A 19,271-nucleotide genomic window follows, 5' to 3' on the forward strand; every position below is an offset into this window, starting at 1 on the left:
ATTAATCCCCAATTCTTTTCAAAGAATTAAAGGCATAAGAAAAAACATCTTTAGGGTCAGAAGCCAATTTTGTTCTTCTCTCTAGCAAAGTCTAAAAACTAACCAAGTACATGTTAGCAATACATTAAGATGCTAATAATGTGCAAAATCATGTTAACAACACACTAAAATATACTAGCAATGTGCTAAATGATGCTAGCATGTTACAAATGCTAGGAACATGTTAGCAAAGAACTAAAACATGTTAGCCATGTGTTAAACATGCTAACAACATGCTAATTCATGCTAGAAAAATGTTAAAACATGCTAGCAACAAACTAAAATAACATCCTAATAATGTGCTAAAACATGTTAAGAACATGCTGTCAGTGCTCTAAAACATGCTGGCAATGTGTTAGAATGTGCAGACAATGTTAAAACATGTTAACAACATTATTAACATGCTGACAACATGCTAGCAATGCTGACACATAGCACCCACCTAGCTACACTATCAACCACCCAGGATACCATAGCAAATGCTTAAAAATGCACTTGCACAGCTATACAGAACTCCAATCTATCTATTTGTCCTTCTGCCTTTGCATCTGATAGACTGCATGGCTTTTAAATCTCCGACTTCAAGCTAAGCTTTTGTAAGGAATCCCGCCCTTTACAACATCATACAGGGCCATACTCAAAAAAAAAAAAAAATTCCAAAACTTATATGAAGCCTAAAGGAGTGTCTTTAGCATGAAAACACTTCCATATATCCAACTGGTTTCTTGAGACTTTGGTCAATGTTTAGCACGAAAATCCAGCTTAGCAGTAGAAATAAGTCAGAATTCATGAAATAGCATTAGGTATCCCCTTTAAAGCTATTAAAACTTCAAACTTTCTGGTCAGGTTTTCTCACACCACCATCAAAGTTTGTTTTGACTTACTTTTGTCATGTAGTTTTACATAGAATGTTTTAAGCACTATTTTTATTACCTTAATTTTAATAGTACATACAGTAGATGTTAAAGGTCATGCAAAACCAGGCACTATACCTGAAGAAGTTCACTATGGCCTGGAAGTCTCCCGGAATGAGAACAATAAGAGCAATGACTGTGTTGAAAATGAGGGCTGGAGAGGGAGTAAGCCTGCGCATGTGAGCCATGGCCAGGATGTCTGGCTGAAAGACAGGAAACACTTATGATTGTATTTTTCTGGGTCCAAATAGTACATGTATATTCATCATACATGTCATAGCGGTTAATTAAATTTTTCAATAGCCTATATTTGTCATGGTGCACAGATAAAAGCCTTTTCAGATGCAAAAACACTACTAAATGTAAATATGCATGAAAAATGTAATAGTTTAAATATAAGCAATACAAAACTTTGAACATAGTTCAGTAGTGTTTTTTTTTTTTTTTTTTTTTTGGAACAATATATTTATTACCTTTTTCAGTTTACATATCACAGAAAGAAAAGTTGGATAGGGGCTATAGGATGAAAAATAAAACATGATTGTACACAGCTGAACTGCCCATGAAAACACTGGATGTTTGGACATATAAGCCCTCCTCTATCAAATGGTAGTTATAATAAAGGTAGACATAGTCTGGGAAATTTATTTTGCCAAATAAAGTTGGTGAACAATTTCTTAATTCTAGTAAACAAAGACTAGAGATGGGGTAGAGATGGACAATTTTTATACCCAGATATGTAAAATTATCCGTTGTGGCTAGGTGTAATTGTGCTTTTGGATCTATAGAGCTGGGTATGTTGTTCTTGTAGAGAACTGTTTCAAGGTTTTTTTTTTTTTTTTTTTTTTTTCATCTAATATCTTCATTTCCATTTGTGTACTCATTTTCTTTGAGCTAGTAAAGCTAATTATTTGACCCATAATGGAGGCCTTAAATGCCTCCCATTATATGCAAGCAGATGTTTGACGTCAGTTCCATTGAACTCTATCGGTAACGACAGAACTTGTGACCATAGTTGCTTTTGGGAAACGCACCCCTCGTTGAAGGGGCCATTGCGGTGAATCTCTCACAAGTTTAGTATGTGTATAAATGGGTGATATAGCTGTGTGGTCTGATATTACTATAATGAAAGTTTTTTAGATAAGTTGTGCTGAAAAAAAAAAGAAATATAGTCTATACGTGAGTAAGTTTTATAAGTGCTGGAATAACAAGTATTCTTCTGCATTAGGTTTACTGTATTTCCATATATCCAACAAATTTAATTCTTTAAAAAAATTGTTTATTGTCATCCTCGAATCTAGTGTGAGTATTATCTAAACGTGAAGATCTGTCTTTTGCTGGATTTAACATACAATTAAAATGACCAGGTATTATATACAGGTGCATCTCAAAAAAATTAGAATATTGTGAAAAAGTTCTTTTTTTGTTTGTAACTTATTTAAAAAACTGAAACTTTAATATATTTTAGATTTATTACATGTAAAGTGTCACAGGGTGAACGAGACAAGAGGCGAGTGGATCTATTTGCAAGCTTTTATTACATTGGCGAGACAAAGACATGGTCATACAGGCAGGGTCGAGACGATAGCAAGCAGGTATATATGGGAGATGCACAATAGAAGTCCGTGAGTCAGGCGTGGGTCGAACAGGAGCGAACGGGAGCAATACAGAGAATCCAGAGAGGGTAAACAATAGTCCAGGCGAGAAGTCCAAAACACGGAAACACTGGGAACTAGGAACTCGGAGCAAGAACTAGGAAAACGCTAAGAATACAACAATACAATAACAATCCATGAAGTCCACTGGGAAGGACCGGCGCTTATATAGAACGCCTGATTGGTCACGGGGGAAGTGCAATGGCTGATGGGGAATGTAGTCCGGGGTGTAGTACAACAGTCAGAGTGTGTAGGTGAGGTAAGAGTGACATCTGGTGGTGAGCGGACAACGGGACACCGACCAGATTCGTGACATAAAGTAAAACATTTCTAACATTTTTTTGATTTCTTAGAGCTTACAGCTCATAAAAGTCAAAAATCCAGTATCTCAAAATATTAGAATATTTCCTAAGATCAATCAAAAAACAGATTTGCAAAACAAAAAAGTTCAAGTTCTTTAAAGTATGTTCATTTATGCACTCAATACTTGGTCGGCAGCACATATCACAGCAAATTCCTTGCTCCTAGCACAAATTACAGCATCAGTTAAGTGTGACGTAAGAGAAACAGTCGATCCAACAATATACAGACGATCTGAAGGCTCAGTAGTGCCTCAGCAGTGCCACAGGCTGATCAGGTAAGATGCTTCTGACATTGTTTCTGTTTAGAGGTGGCTTGGTAGCCCTTTTCCTGAAGACGTCTGAGCGTGGTGACTCTTGATGCACTAACTCCGGCTTCAGTCCACTCCTTGTGAAGCTCTCCCAAGTGTTTGAATCGGCTTTGTTTGACAGTTTTCTCAAGCTTGCGGAAATGTTTTACTTTACATGTAATAAATCAAGAATATATGAAAGTTTCAGTTTTTTAAATAAGTTAAAAACAAAAAAATTAACTTTTTTCACAATATTCTATTTTTTTGAGATGCACCTGTATTGCCCAGGGAGATCTGAGGCAGTCAGAAACAAATTATTATAGAATTTAGGGTCATCTTCATTAGGACCATATACATTTATCAGATTTATATTTTGAAATAATAGCATATCCTGAACTATGATATATCTACTTGCAGGGTCCTTAACTATTTTTAATTTGTAGTGCAAGAAAATTATTTTTGATTGCAAGAATTTTACCCTGTTCATCACTTGTTTAACCTTCGTAATTTAGTTTAAACCCCTACAGATCCATGAGGTAAATTTCACCTTTAAACCACTAGATATTAGTTATATAATATATCCTTAAGATTTGTTTTGATAAAATAAAATACTTTGATGGAAACACACACATATACAACAAGAAAAAAAAAAAAAAAAGAAACACACCTTATACCAACCGCTTATGACCGATACAGTTCCATGCAGTACAAAGAGCCGTCTGTCTCTTGCTTTTAATTATTTCCTTCTCTTTAGCGCTCTCTGCTATTACCAAGTACTATGCTACCAATAAGCATTAATTTGTTGTACAGAACTATGCAACATTTGTAAACATAAAAAGATTAATATCGGAACAAAAAAAAATCAAACAATATTGGCCATGTAAAGTGTGTTATGGGTTGAATATCCCTTGTGTGTGTCAATCAATCTGTCCAATATTTGAATGTGAATCATGACCGTGTTTTCCCCTTACACCCTATGTCCATTTTTAATTGTCTGTAACCATTAAAAATAAACAAATACTGAGAATTAAAAATAAATAAATAAATAAATAAATAAAAATCAAACAATACAACTATTAGCCATGTAAAATGTGTTATGGGTTGAACGTCCCTTGTGTGTGTCAATCAAACAGTCCAATATTTGAATGTGAATCATGGCCGTGTTTTCCCCTTCCACCCTATGTTCATTTTTAATTGTTTAAAACCATAAAAAATAAACACATATTTGGCCATGAGAATAAAAAAGAAAAAAGAAAAAACAACACATCCCTTCCGAAAATTAACCATGGTTTATTATAGTAATATAACGCCATGGCGTCGCTAACTTCTTTACCCTCTGAATATTCATCTTCATTTCTTTCCTTTTTCTTGTCTTTTTTTGCCAACTTTGCGTGACATTTTAATTCTCTATACTTTTATATTTGGAAATCAATGTTGATATAAAAAACTGGATGATTAGTAATTTCTTACTGCTAAATTCTAAAAAAAAAAAAAACATACTGTAGGTGTTAGTTATCGGGCCAAAAACCTCAGCATGTAATGACCTAGAACACTGTCTAACACTCGATGGCTGCTCTGTCAGTTCCTGATCATCAGTTAGGAACTTAGGTGTGCTATTTAATAGCAATTTTTCCTTCGAAAGACACGTTTCTAGATTTTGTAAAACTGCATTTTTCCATCTCAAAGGTATATCTAAATTATGAGCTATGCTCTCAGTGTCAAATGCAGAAATGATAATTCACACATTCATGACCTCAAGGTTAGATTATAGTAATGCTTTATTCCTGGAACTTTATTTACTAGAACCAGGAAGTATGACCATATTAGCCTGGTTCTGTCAACACTTCAATGGCTTCCTAACATCGTATACATTAAAACATTTGCTAATTACTTATAAGGCCCTGAATGGTTTAGCACCTCAGTATTTGAGCGAGCTCTTATTGCATTATAGTCCTTAACGTCTGCTGCATTCTCAAAACTCTGGCCATTTGATAATACCCAGAATATCAAAATCAACATGGTCCTAGAACAATCTACCTAGCATTATTATCGAAACCATTAAAAGATTGTTAGTTTCGGTAGCCAATGAGCTCGCTGCTCAACATTCATAAGAGTTATCGCTTAAGATCACTATCTATGGTTGTTGCAGTCCTGAAATGCATTATGAGTAGTGTGATTTGGAGAAATGTGTTTGTGTGACATGTGCTCTCGCTGTTGCTGTGTATTTCAGAAAATGGAGGAAGAACGTTCATATTTTGCTTTTATTTAATTTCATTCAAGTCAGTACACCCAGGGGGTTTTGTGCACTGTAACTCTGACAACTTTTATCTGCATGAGAGATTAAAATGGCATGCATCGACTTTGTCAATCTCATCATTGCACAAACATGAATTAAGGAGCTGTTACACTGCCACTGGGACTGATGAAGTGGAGAAAGTACCAACAGTTATCAAATGACTTAAATTAATGATAATTGCTGGTGGGTGGGTGCTGGGGTCTTATCTATCAGACTGCAACATATATCCATTTATTAATTAACATTACACATAGTGCGCGTCTAATTAGAGTTAAGCCAGACGGCGTGGTAGCCCAGGCACACATAGTAAGGTGACCAGACATTCTGCACAAGATTTCTAAATTGCCTAAAATAACCAGGTGTTGGTTGTTTGAGCTGCGCCGATGGAACATTGTATGACTTTTTTTTTTTACATGTTCACAGGAACATATGGGTGTCCAATGTCCGGTCCGCGGGGCAAATCACGGCCCACAGCTTGTCTAATAAAATGTATGTGGCCCGCCAAAAATAATTGACAAATTATGTAGTTTCACGATGTCAACACAAGGTGACAGCACTAGATTTCTGACCAGATGTGGCAGTAAACGTTACGCATATGCGCTGCCATTTCTTTACCGCACAAGAATTTCTAAACGCACCAACAGCGGGACCATTATTAGCTCTGCCTAAAGATAGCGCAGCGTGAGCTCAGAACAAATGCGTTTACTATTTGACTGATCTCGATCACACGACCACTAAACAGCGCTGTGAGATTCCGTGAGAAGCATAGTGCGACGACACGAATTATCAACAAGAAGCAGTTAGAATTCTTTTCCATCTACAAATCACCTACATTACATTTACAGTGGATTTACTGTAGTAACAGTAACTGTGGTATTGTGGCAGAAATGCAGAATATTCATACCTAATTTTATTATATTATTAATGTGGACATGCACTACCAGTCAAACATTTTGACTGGTAGTGCATGTCCACAATATTGTTTTTTTTTTTTTAAGAAGTTTCCTCTTCTCACCAAATACAGCAAAAGCAGAAAAATGTGAAATATTTTTACTATTTAAAATAACTGATCAGCATCATTACTCTAGTCTTCAGTGTCACATGATCCTTCAGAAATCATTTTAATGCTGATTTGTTATTCAAGAAAATTATTATTATTATTATTATTATTATTATTATTATTATTACCAATATTTAAAACAGCATTTTCAGGATTCTTTGATGAATAGAAAGATCCAAAATTCAACATTTATCTGAAATAAAAGCTGTTGTAACACAATTAAAAGCTTCGAGTCAATATATATTTTTATTTTATTTATTTTGTTGTTGTTTTGGGAATAGAAATTAATACTTTCACAGAATTAAATTACATTTTAAAATATATTTCAGTATATTTCAAATAGTACAAATATTTCAGATTTTTACTGTTTTTGTTGTACTTTGGATCAAATAAATGCAGGCTTGGTGAGCAGAAGAGAATTCTTCATTAAAAATCTTACTGTTCAAAAACTCATGGAGTATAGTGGTAGAGTGGTATAAGTGGAAGTTTCTGGCCCCCTTTAAAAAAAGTTTGGACAGCCCTGCAGTAGCAAGTCTCGGTACTTGCTCTGCCACAGCAGCAGCAGCAGCATAGCAGATCTATTCAGCCAAGACCATTAACATTAGCTATGTTTACATGGACACTTTTTGCTTCCATCGGAACGAATTTGTTCTGATTGACGAATCTGAACGTAGTGTTTACATGAACGCTAAATAAAGTGATCGGGTTGATATGCACATTTATATGTCAGGAGCTTCTGAATAGATTTAATCTTTTGATATGCACACACTGCATGAATATACAGAGTTTCCTGCTGTTGTCGCACTTGATGTTTATCTACTTTTGGTCCTAATTAGGCGATGACCAGCACATCAAGTGTTGTGCTGTGCTGCTTACTTTAGAAAGCAGCAAAAGTGGCCCCACCCGCACCGAAAAGCAGTCATCTGTTGATGAAAGTCCTAAACAAGAACTGGTGGGATGTTGTCCCCGCTCAAAAATATAAACCAATAAACCACCCCCTACATTCTGATCAAAATTTAAATTGAATTTGGCCAATTCAATCCAGCTGATGTGGTTACATGTGACTTTGGTCATTTATAAATCATGACTTTCATTAATAAATTATTAACAAACATTATATAAAGTTTGACTAATCATTACTTAATAAATATTCACATATCTAGAAATATGAGATAATGTGCTTGCTAATGTTAACTAATCACCTTATTAAACATTACCAAATAAACAGATCATTCTTTAATGTAAATTGAAATGCTTACAAATGTCATCAAACTTTCAATTCATATAATTATGTATTTAAAAAAAAAAAAAAAGTCTTCAAACAATTTTGACATGGTTTACAATCATTAAAAGCTTCATTAATAAACATTATATAATGTTTTATGGATTAGTAATTAATATTTACAAATGTCGTCAAACTTTCAATGTGTTTAAAAAAGTCTACAAATGATTTTAACAGAAATTATATACAATGATCGAAGTTTATTTGTTAATGTAATTTTGAATGCTTACAAATGTCATTAAACGTAAGTTCACATATTAGCTAATGCTCATTTTTACATTTACAAATGTTGTAAAAAAAATATAGCTTAATTAGTACTTTTAAGCACTTCATTAACTCATAATCACAGTCTATAAAGGTCATATATTTGGTCCTTGTTTGTTGTGAAGATTTGTACTACTTGCACATCTTAATTTATTAATCAATTGTTAATGTTTTTGCAGTACCCAATCTAAAGCTAAGACTATCATTTGTAAATGTTTATAAACATTTACTGAATTGTTTTTGTTTTTGTTTTTTTTTTGTTTGTTTGTTTTGTTTTTTTTAGTATCTTTATTGGCACTGGACTTTTAGCTACTGTAACAACGTTTATGTAATGTGTGTAGTTCTGTTTATCTTAATGCTTGGTAAACACATAACACACATTGTAATCTGGGTACAAAACATGTTTTTATTACCTAAACACTTATAAGTAAACTAATTATCATTCAACAGAATGGGCCTCATTTATCAATCTAACGTAGAAACGAGCGTAGATCCGATCGCACAAATCAACTTAGGACAGAGTTCAGGTTTGGTTCATGAAATATTCCTATGCTGCCAATCCAGTCGAATGATCATATGTTGATAAAGGTGGCGGCTGAAAACAATCGTCATTTAAATTTCACACCCCTAAAAACACCTGGTTTAAAAGCCTTGCCCCCGGTAAAGGCCAGAAGGGATACAGCTCTGGCTACTGGGCATGCGCACATCAATCTAATGTTATTTTTGTCACACTGTACAACAATAATACTTTATTATTATTATTATTATTATGATTATTATATTAAGGGGTAAGTTTAGGGTTGGGGTAGGTGTAGACGTTTAAAAAACACAATGTAATAAGGTAGAACAATTAATTTCATTGTTAGTTTCCATGGAGAAACAAAACCCGGCCAAAATGAGGAAGTAAACTCACAAAAGAGAATTTGATCTTACTGTAGAAACACCCTTTAACCTTCGACTATATTTGCAAACAATGGCATTAATTTATACAGTATGTACTAATAAATATAACGAAACATTTATAAACATATTTAGTTCTTCTTAATGCATAACAAACCCTTTAAATTTAACGGTATTACAGAACAAGAATGAAAAACGAGCAGTGTTGGGAAGGTTACTTTGGAATTGTAATAGGTTACAGATTAGTTACTTCATTTAAAATGTAATAAGTAGTGTAACTTTTCAATTACTTTATTAAAGTAATGTAACATTACTTTTAATTACTTTTTGATTACTTTTCTAAATTTCTAATATTTTCAACTAGTAATCATTTTGAAACATTGAAATCAGGCAGAGTTAACCTTACAGTAGCACTTAACACTGATTACTGTCAGACTTTCAAAATCTTTTATCACTTGAATTAAGATTATAAGTAAGGGATAATATACATCTTTATTCTGTGATAACAACTGGCTGAATGTACATTATCTCACTTACACAGCTGCTTGATAGATTATTTAGATGTTTCATGTCAAAATTATTAGACACAAAACACTGATCTGAGTTGAAATATTTGATCGCAAAGCTTCCATGAAGAAATCAGTTGCTAGCAAACGGCAAGTTCAAACTAGACATTTTAGGGATACTGTGTAGTCATGCCAGTTTTCTTACACAACATTTCACCACATAAATAATTAAGTAATAGTACTAGTTTGTTAGTTATCTTATAATCCTAACAATGTACAAAAAAAAAAAAAAATGGCAACAGCTGCATTTGTATGAAACAATAGAGCAAGTCCACGATACCAGGATGACAGAATAAAAAAAATTGTACACAAAATAGCAAATTAAGCTTTAATATTTTATTAGCTAACCAAACTCAAAGCTTCCGCCAAGAAAAATTATCAAGCATATAGCACTGAAGTCGCCCCCGAATGAGTCTGAGCTGTGTAATAATTTAATCTAAAGCATAATATTTTTGGGCTTTTTATGCCTTTTATTGTGATAGGACAGTAGAAAGATGACAGGAAAGAGCTGGGATGAGAGAGGGGAGCGGGATTGGCAAAGGACCTCGAGACGGGAATTGAACTCGGGTCACCGTGAGTGCAGTTGCGCTATATGTCATAACAAAATCATAACATAACATCATAACAAGAAATAGTTTAATAGCTATGATACTGGGTTTGAAATCAAATGTTTGCATAGTTATGACAGAAAACTGTCACAAACCTGGTCGGTGTCCCGTTGTCTACTCACCACCAGATGTCACTCTCGCTCCACCCACTCACTCTGACTGTCGCTTTGCATCTCGGACTGCATCTCCCATCCTCCACCGCTCTGATTGCGTCAGCCCCCGTGACCAATCAGGCATCCTATAAAACCCCGATCCTCCTCAGTTGCACTTCCTGGATTGTTGTTTCGTTGATTCTTTGTATTGTTTATATTCCTGTTTCCCTAGTGTTTCCCAAGTTCCTGGTTTTTTGATCTCCTGCCTGGTTTTCTCGTTTACGTCTGTCTAGCCGCCTGCCTTGTGATTTATCGCTCGTCTTTATCGGATTATCCTCTTGGATCGCCTGTTACATCCCTGTCTGCTCCTGTCTCTACCCTGCCTGTATGACCATGTCTCTGTCTCGTCCCAATAAAAGCTTGCTTATGGATCCGCTCGCCTCTCGTCAATCACTCCTCGTAACAGAACAATCCAGCACAACAGGATCCAGCAGCTTTCACCCCGGACATTCATCAGATATGGACACGGACATAACTCCATCCAGAATCAAACAGCGATCACACACACTTGAACAATATACACGTGAGTTTATTTCCATTGCTAACCATTCCACTCTCCCGGACTGTATATTAATTGAGGTTTTCTGTGACGGCGTGAACCAGCCCCTCCGTGCACGACTGAGACGCGAGGGCCCGCGCTCGTCACTGGAGGATTTTTTAAACTTTGCATTTTTGTGTGTGGGTTCGCCGTGCACCGTGGGGGTCGCGCAGAGGGAGCGCGACAACGCGGCAATGGCGACCGCGCGTCCCATTCGCAGATGGACGGTCATGCCGGAGCACGATGCTACAAACACGTTTGCCGCCTGGATTGCTCGTGAAATGGCGGCCGTGTCGGAGCGCGCTCGAGCAATGGCGGCGATAGCGGAGCCCGTTCACAAGATGGCGGCAGCGCCGGCGCGCACTCACAAGATGGCGGCGACGGCGGAGTCCGTTCACAAGATGGCGGCGGAAACAGAGCTCCGTCACGTCACAAGTTGCTGCTGCTGTTCCTGCGTCAAGTCAAGTCAGAACTGCTCTTAAGGCAAGTCAAGTTAAAACTGTGTTTCCTGTGTCAAATCAGGCCAGAACTGTTGTCCCTGTGTCAAGTCAAATTACACCTCTTGCCTCTGTCTCAAGTCAAATTACAGCCATCTTACCTGAGCCACTGCACAAGATGGCCGCCGCCTCCAAGCAACAGCACAAGATGGCCGCCGTCTCCAAGCAACTACACAAGATGGCCGCCATCCGGACACCACCTGTGGTCAGGATGGCCCACGTGCTGGACACTCCTCTAGTGACAGTATGGGCAGCTAAAATGGCACTCCTTAATGCCACGGCGACTACCCCAGAGTCAAGTCAAGACACAGCTGCCGTTCTTCACGAGTCAAGTCACGCTACAGCTGTTGTTCCTGAGTCAAGCCAGGTTGTTCCTGAGTCAAGTCATGTTACAGCTGTTGTTCTTGAGCCAAGCCATATTGTTCAGGAGTCAAGCCAGGTTACAGCAGATCCTCATGAGCCAAGCCATGCTGCTGCTGTTATTCCAGAGCCAAGTCAAACTTCAGCCGCTGCTCCAGAGTCAAGTCAGGCTACAGCTGTAGCCTCCAAGTCCAGTCCGGCCTCCAAGTCCAGTCCGGCCTCCAAGTCCAGTCCGGCCTCCAAGTCCAGTCACGTCAAGGCTGTCGTCCCCGCGTCAAGCAACGTCAAGGCTGTCGTCCCCGCGTCAAGCAACGTCAAGGCTGTCGTCCCCGCGCCTGCTAACGCCACGTCAGCCCAGCCAGCGCCTGCTAACGCCACGTCAGCCAGGCCACAGCCGGTCAAGGTCATGTCTGCCTCTTCTGAACCTGCACCAGCTGCTGTTTCTACTGAGTCAAGTCACAGCCAAGTCAAGTCATGTTCCAGCTGTTCCTACCAAGTCAAGTCACGTCACAGCCGTTCAAACCAAGCCAAGCAAGGTCACAGCCGTGGCTCCCGAGTCAAGCAAGGTCACAGCCGTGGTGCCTGAGTCAAGCAAGGTCACAGTCGTGGTTCCTGAGTCAAGTAAAGTCAATGATCTTCACAAGCCAGTTCAAGCCACCGCAGGTCTTCACGTATCAAATCAAGTCACCGCTGATCTCCAAGAGTCAAGTCAGTTCACTACTGATCTTCACGAATCTGGTCAAGTCACAGCAGCACTCACTGAGCCAAGTCAAGGTATTACTGTTGTTTCAGAGTCAAGTCACGCCCTGCCCGACGGCCCGGAGCCAGGTCACATCTCGTCTGACCCTCCAGAGCCCTGTCATGTCTCGTCTGATCGCCCAGAGCCTCTCCATGTTTCTTCAGACCTCCCAGTGCCTCGTCATGTCTCGTCTGACCTCCCGGAGCCGTGCCATGCCTCGTCAGATATCCCACGATCACGGCCTATCATGGTAACCAGTGTACTGGACCCACCACAACCTCCCGCTGCTGCTCTTCCTCTAATGGCGGTTGCCATCTGGTGTGTGTGGGCTGCACACTGTGCCCCTGAGATCACGTCTGTTCACAGATCAACCCCTGAGGCCACGTCTGTTCACCAGTCTGCTCCAGAGCTCCCGTCTGATCTCAAGCCTGCTCCAGAGTCCCTCTCTGATCTCAAGCCTGCTGCAGAGCTCTCGTCTGGTTTCCAGCCTGCTCCAGAACTCCCCTCTGATCTCAAGCCTGCTGCAGAGCTTTCGTCTGGTCTCCAGCCTGACCCAGAGCTCCCCGCTGATCACAAGCCTGCTTCAGAGGTCCCGTCGGGTCTCAAGTCTGCTCCCGAAGCCTTCCCCATCGGAGAAGCTGCGCCAAAGCCTCCAGAGGTGTCGGCGTCGGCCGTAGAACCTCTTATGGAGGGGGCGTTAACTGCTAAACTCTCTGCTTCTCCCTTTTTCCTGTCTGCATCCTCTGTCACTGTTCTCCCCAGGTCCCCGTCCAAGACGCAGCCTCCTGTTCCGCCCCGGAGGGCTGCTCCGCCTCCTGTTCCGCCCCGGAGGGCTGCGGTACCTCCTGTTTCGCCCCGGAGGGCTGCGGTACCTCCTGCTCCGCCTCCTGTTCCGCCCCGGAGGGCTGCGGTACCTCCTGCTCCGCCTCCTGGTCCGCCCCGGAGGGCTGCTGCGCCTTCTCCCCTACTCTGTCTGCCTCCTCTGTCCCTGCTTTCCCCAGGTCCCAGACCGTGACGCAGATTGTTTCTCCCTGGAGGGCTGCTCCGCCCCCTGCTCTGCCTCCGGCTCCGCCCTGGAGGGCTCCTGCGCCTCCTGTTCTGCCTCTGGCTCCGCCCTGGAGGGCTCCTGCGCCTCCTGCTCTGCCTCCGGCTCCGCCCTGGAGGGCTCCTGCGCCTCCTGCTCTGCCTCCTGCTCTGCCTCCGGCTCCACCCTGGAGGGCTCCTGCGTCTCCTGCTCCGCCCTGGAGGGCTCCTGCGCCTCCTGCTCCGCCTCCGGCCCCTCCCTGGAAGGCTCCTGCTCCACCTCCGCCCTGGAGGGCTCTTGCTCCGCCTCCGGCCCCACCCTGGAGGGTACCTGCTCTGTCGGTCCTGCCTCAATCTCTGGGCTTCCCTCATGGACCTGGTCCTCCTGCCCTCGCCCTGTCTCCCTCCCATCCCACCGCTCCCCTGGACTGTTGTTTCTTTCGAGCGTCTGGAAGCCGCTCCTTGGGGGGGGGCTATGTCACGAACCTGGTCGGTGTCCCGTTGTCTACTCACCACCAGATGTCACTCTCGCTCCACCCACTCACTCTGACTGTCGCTTTGCATCTCGGACTGCATCTCCCATCCTCCACCGCTCTGATTGCGTCAGCCCCCGTGACCAATCAGGCATCCTATAAAACCCCGATCCTCCTCAGTTGCACTTCCTGGATTGTTGTTTCGTTGATTCTTTGTATTGTTTATATTCCTGTTTCCCTAGTGTTTCCCAAGTTCCTGGTTTTTTGATCTCCTGCCTGGTTTTCTCGTTTACGTCTGTCTAGCCGCCTGCCTTGTGATTTATCGCTCGTCTTTATCGGATTATCCTCTTGGATCGCCTGTTACATCCCTGTCTGCTCCTGTCTCTACCCTGCCTGTATGACCATGTCTCTGTCTCGTCCCAATAAAAGCTTGCTTATGGATCCGCTCGCCTCTCGTCAATCACTCCTCGTAACAAAAACACTAGCATCTAACAATGCCTTGGAAAAAACAGTCTTAAAAAATAAAGTTTATGCATAAACCCAAATAGGAAATAAAACAGTTATCGAATAAGCATGTGTCCTATTCTGTATCCTAAACTCCTGAAACATTGGTGTCTCATTTTAGAGCAGTCAATACAATTTATGAAAGAAGTCAATTAAATCTGTAAGTGGGGGTGGGTATGTGAAAAAATTCAGATGTAATCCCAAAAATTACATTATTTTTACAACTGTAACTAATTACAATTACATTTATTTTGTAATTAAATTACATAATTCTGCATGTAACTAGTTACTCCCCAACACTGAAAACGAGTAGCTATAAAATTTTATATTAAACTATAAAGTAAAACACAAATCAGACTATAGTGAATACAGAATCCAAACGTCGAGCTAAAAGTAATAAATGAGTAAAGCGAGAGAGGCATTGGGCTCACAAGCCTCTCTCATGGACATCCAAATGTTTCCATTTTTTTGCCATGTAACATTTGGTTGCTAAACTATTATCCATGATGTAAAAGTCTTTGTAATTTACTTGTGTTCCAATATCCACGTAAATCAAAAATGTTTATTTTGGTGCTGCAGGCTGATTTTACAGCGGACCTTTTAAATTGAGCAGTGTAATTTTTATGTATAGCTGACTGCATTTGATTAATTATTGAAATGTCAAGTTAGCAACGCTGAAATGCTGTGTGTGCGTGAGAGGCACCTGCATGATCAGTTACATTTAATAAAGTAAAGATATAAAGAAAACAAATAAAATGCATTAAGAGTGTCACAAAAACGAAAATGGGTTATACTTGTCGCAGATGATTAGAAAATCATGTAAATTAACAAAATGCTGTTATTATAAAATTCTGCGAAATTCTCTATGCTGCACGCACATTCAGGCAAACTCAAAAACTCTTTTTTTGCAGTTTTTAGAACAAAACAAATCAATACAAAATAAATACAGCAATAAACAAACAGAACAAAAGAAAAGAAAAAAAAACAATACAAAACTAAATTAAAAATAAAATAAGGAAAGCAATAACATCACATATCCATAATCAAGTACATATAATTATAAACTATTCAAAAGAATATATTTAAGGCTTTAAAGGAATTTACCCTTTTTTTGTTTTGTTGTTGTTGTTGTTGTTTGTTTTTTGTTTTTTTGCTTTGTTATTTTTTGTTTCTTTTAATGTACACAGGTAGTGACCTATGTCTATTTTAAAATTAGTAAAATTGGGTACACGAGCTTAGACCAAGTTTTGCGTAAAAACGGCCGTACATCCAGCGGTCGTATGTTCACTTCATAAATAAGGCCTTGAATCATACATCAACAGGAGGGGAAAAATTATTTTCAAGACAATACTTTTATATACTTTTATTTTTTTCATTTATCAAAATAATGCAATATAACCAGATTGAATCATGTTGCCTAATAATCAGACTGGGGGTCAGATTGTACACTGCTGACCCCTTACCAAACTACCAATACTACCAAACCTGAACCTAACCTTACCCATATCACACCCCAATAACAGCAGATGTGTTGTGCATTAACAAAACTTTTAATGACCCCAGCAGTTTAATGTACACTGCTGACCCCTTACCAAACTACCAATACTACCAAACCTGAGCCTAACCTTACCCATATCACACCCCAATAACAGCAGATGTGTTGTGCATTAACAAAACTTTTAATGATTGTATAACATCTGTTAAAATAATTTGTAGATTTTCAAGATGTGCATAATCATATGAATTAGAAGTTTAATGACATTTGTAAGCATTTTAATTTACATGAAATGTTAATCAATCACATTCACATTATTTCACATTTCTAGATATGTGAATATATATTAACTAATGATTTGTTAAGCATTACATAATGTTTGTTAATGATTTATTAATGAAAGTTATTATAAAGTGTTACCGCGATTTTTATTCTGATTGTGCTTCTAGTCCTACAATCAGATTATTAGGGTCCATGTAAACACAGCTATTGTCATGTATATTACCATGCCAATTCTTCCTAGAGCTGTCATGACAGAAATACAAAGTTCTGGCATGAAACTAGATGGAGCAGTCCGACAGGTCTAACTCAAACTGACATAATGACATCATTATCATCATCAGATTTTTGTGGCAATTATTAACGAATAATACATCTGCTTTTCCAGTGATATTTAAACGGCAATGTAATATTTCAATCATGACAACTCCCAGAATATTTTAGCATGGTAATGGATATGACAATGTTAATGTATTTGGTCTTGGCAGAATTGATCAGCTACACTGCTGAATTGCTGCTGCTGCTGCTGCTGCTGCTGCTGTTGTTGTAGATTATTGCTGCAAAGCAAGTACATGAACTTGTTGCTGCCAGCGCATACACTGACACAGTGCTGTGACTATTTAAGACATACTGCTGCTGCACAAGTCGCATAAATAATAACCCGTAGCAGATCTATACAGGTGGAGCAGGGGAAGGTGGAGGGTTTCAGAGTAACTGCTCTAGTGAACTGCTCTAGTGAATGCTAAACAGTCATTTAAATGTAGAGCAGCAAGCTCAGTGGCTGCATATGCAACATGATCCAATCATCTTGTGCCATGTAGTTTAGTGCTGTGAATTTCCTGAAAGCATCCTAATTTTTTTATAAAAGGAGTGTAAGATAAAGTGTGAAGATGAATTAATATTGTCACAAATTATAAGTAGTACATCTTGGTAAAAATGTCATCTTTATATTTACAAATTCTGTATTATATTCAAACTAATAATGTGTCTCTCACACTGTTATTTCCAAAGCAAATTTCTTACCATGTGTCCCTCTCTCGCTGCTACGTAACACACTCGTCCTCCACTGAAAAAGGATCCATTTAGAGAACCAAAGGCTGAGAATGCTGCAGCAATAGACATCACCCAGCCCCATCCTCCTAATACTTTATTCCTTTTGCAAAAAAACAAATAACAGTGTGCACATCACTGAACAAAAATCCCTGTCCCAACATGAATATCAAGATCATGTAAAATACCAATACAACATTGCATTTTGTGAATTTGAGCACACAAAACGTACATTATCTAAAAAGACATATCGTACAGCATTAATTGTACAGATCCTTACCCCCAAGTGACAGCCACTGCACTGGATGATATCATCTCTGCAGGTGTCATGACACATAGATAACTGACATTGACCAATAGATACAGAATTGTTACCATAGGAATAGCTATCATCAGTGCTCTTGGCAGGTTCACCTGAAATACAAAATCATTTTAATAATGAGAGGATTACAGTGATAAATACTAGAATTTTGCAGTTGTGACACATTCCACATTTATCACCTTAATTATATAATGACTTACTTTATTCTTTTTACTTACTTTATTAATTATATATTCAGCTTGAATGACATTATTATTCAAACACTGCACATAATCATGACATTGCAGAAGACTTAATCTCACCTCTGGCATTTTCACCTCTTCAGTAACATTGTTTAAGTTTTGCCACCCAGCATATGACCACAGGCATTGATACAGTGCCATTCCAACGGTACTAATGCCAAGCTTTGTGTCTGCAAAGGCACTTTCTAGATTGTAGAGGCTTCCATAGTTTCCCTGTAGAAGTGTTATTATTCCTCCAGTAACTATTATCATTAGACCCACAAATTTTGCACCCATAAAGACAACTTGAGTAGCCATGGTAAAACGTATATTTAGCATGTTGGCAATTGCAATCACCAACACACATGCCGAAGCAATACACTTTACCACTAGTATGGGAGGTGTACAGCCTGGGTAAAATGGTGCCACAGCATACTTAGCAAAGCTCAGGGAACCAGCTATAATCCCAAATGGCCTCATCACAAACACGGTTGTAAAAGCCAGAAAGAATGCAGGACAAGGTCCATAAATCCGCAGGATATAGCTATAGTCACCCCCTGATTCTCTTATAATGGTTCCCAACTCAGCATATGACAAAGCAGAACACATGCATACTATACCACACACTGCCCAGATGATCAAGCTTGCTCCTGAACTCCCAACGTACGCCAGTATAAACTGTGGAGACATAAAAATTCCTGAACCTATCATAATGCCTGCAACCAAAGATACAGCACTGGTGAGCCCCAACTCCCGTTTTAAGGTCAATTTTTTATTTCCTGCTTTTATCATTTTTCTGAAATGTAAAAAGAAGGCTGTTGTGCCTCAGATCTTTGATTCTGACGAGGATGAAATGAAGAAAGAGAAACGCTTCAAGAAGTTAAAGTTCTTGTTGAATATTAATATACACTGGCAGGTAAAGGTCTCATAGTTTAAAAGTGTTGGAAAGGTTACTTTGGAAGTGCAATAGGTTACAGATTACAAGATACCCTATTTAAAATGTAATAAGTAGTGTAACCATTTCAGTTACTTTATTGATGTAACTTACTTTTTGAGTACAGTAAAGCAGGCAAGGTTATCCTTACGGTACTCAACACTGATTATGGTCAGGCTTTCAAAATTCTTCATCACTTGAATCAAAATTATAATAATTTAATTTTAAAGCACAGCCACCACAAAATCAGACTTTAGCACATCTTTTTACTTTGAGATCGTTTGAGAGGTTAAATACAGACTTAAAAATCATAAGATGTAGTTTAATAGCTATGATACTGTCAAAACCATAAAAACTCAACATATCTATGACACTGGCATCTAACAATGCCTTGGGGAGGCATAAAGCATATGCACAAACCCAAATAGGAAATAAAACCATTATCGAATAA

At 39.1% G+C, this 19,271-nt stretch overlaps 1 protein-coding gene across 1 annotated transcript in view; it reads right to left on the reverse strand.

Moving 5' to 3' along the window:
* LOC127180152 (b(0,+)-type amino acid transporter 1) overlaps positions 1-18,739 on the reverse strand; it is a 70,154-nt gene extending 51,415 nt beyond the window's left edge. Inside the window, exons 1-4 of the mRNA XM_051134119.1 lie at positions 17,968-18,739; positions 17,624-17,757; positions 17,317-17,446; positions 1,032-1,156 (exon numbers count right to left, since the gene is read on the reverse strand). Coding sequence (XP_050990076.1) covers positions 1,032-1,156; positions 17,317-17,446; positions 17,624-17,757; positions 17,968-18,678 — 1,100 coding nt within the window. The 5' untranslated portion in view covers positions 18,679-18,739. The remainder of the gene's footprint in view (positions 1-1,031; positions 1,157-17,316; positions 17,447-17,623; positions 17,758-17,967) is intronic.
* Positions 18,740-19,271: the final 532 nt, after the last annotated feature.

Source organism: Labeo rohita, chromosome 17 (genome assembly GCF_022985175.1).
Source record: "Labeo rohita strain BAU-BD-2019 chromosome 17, IGBB_LRoh.1.0, whole genome shotgun sequence".
Taxonomy (NCBI): domain Eukaryota; kingdom Metazoa; phylum Chordata; class Actinopteri; order Cypriniformes; family Cyprinidae; genus Labeo; species Labeo rohita.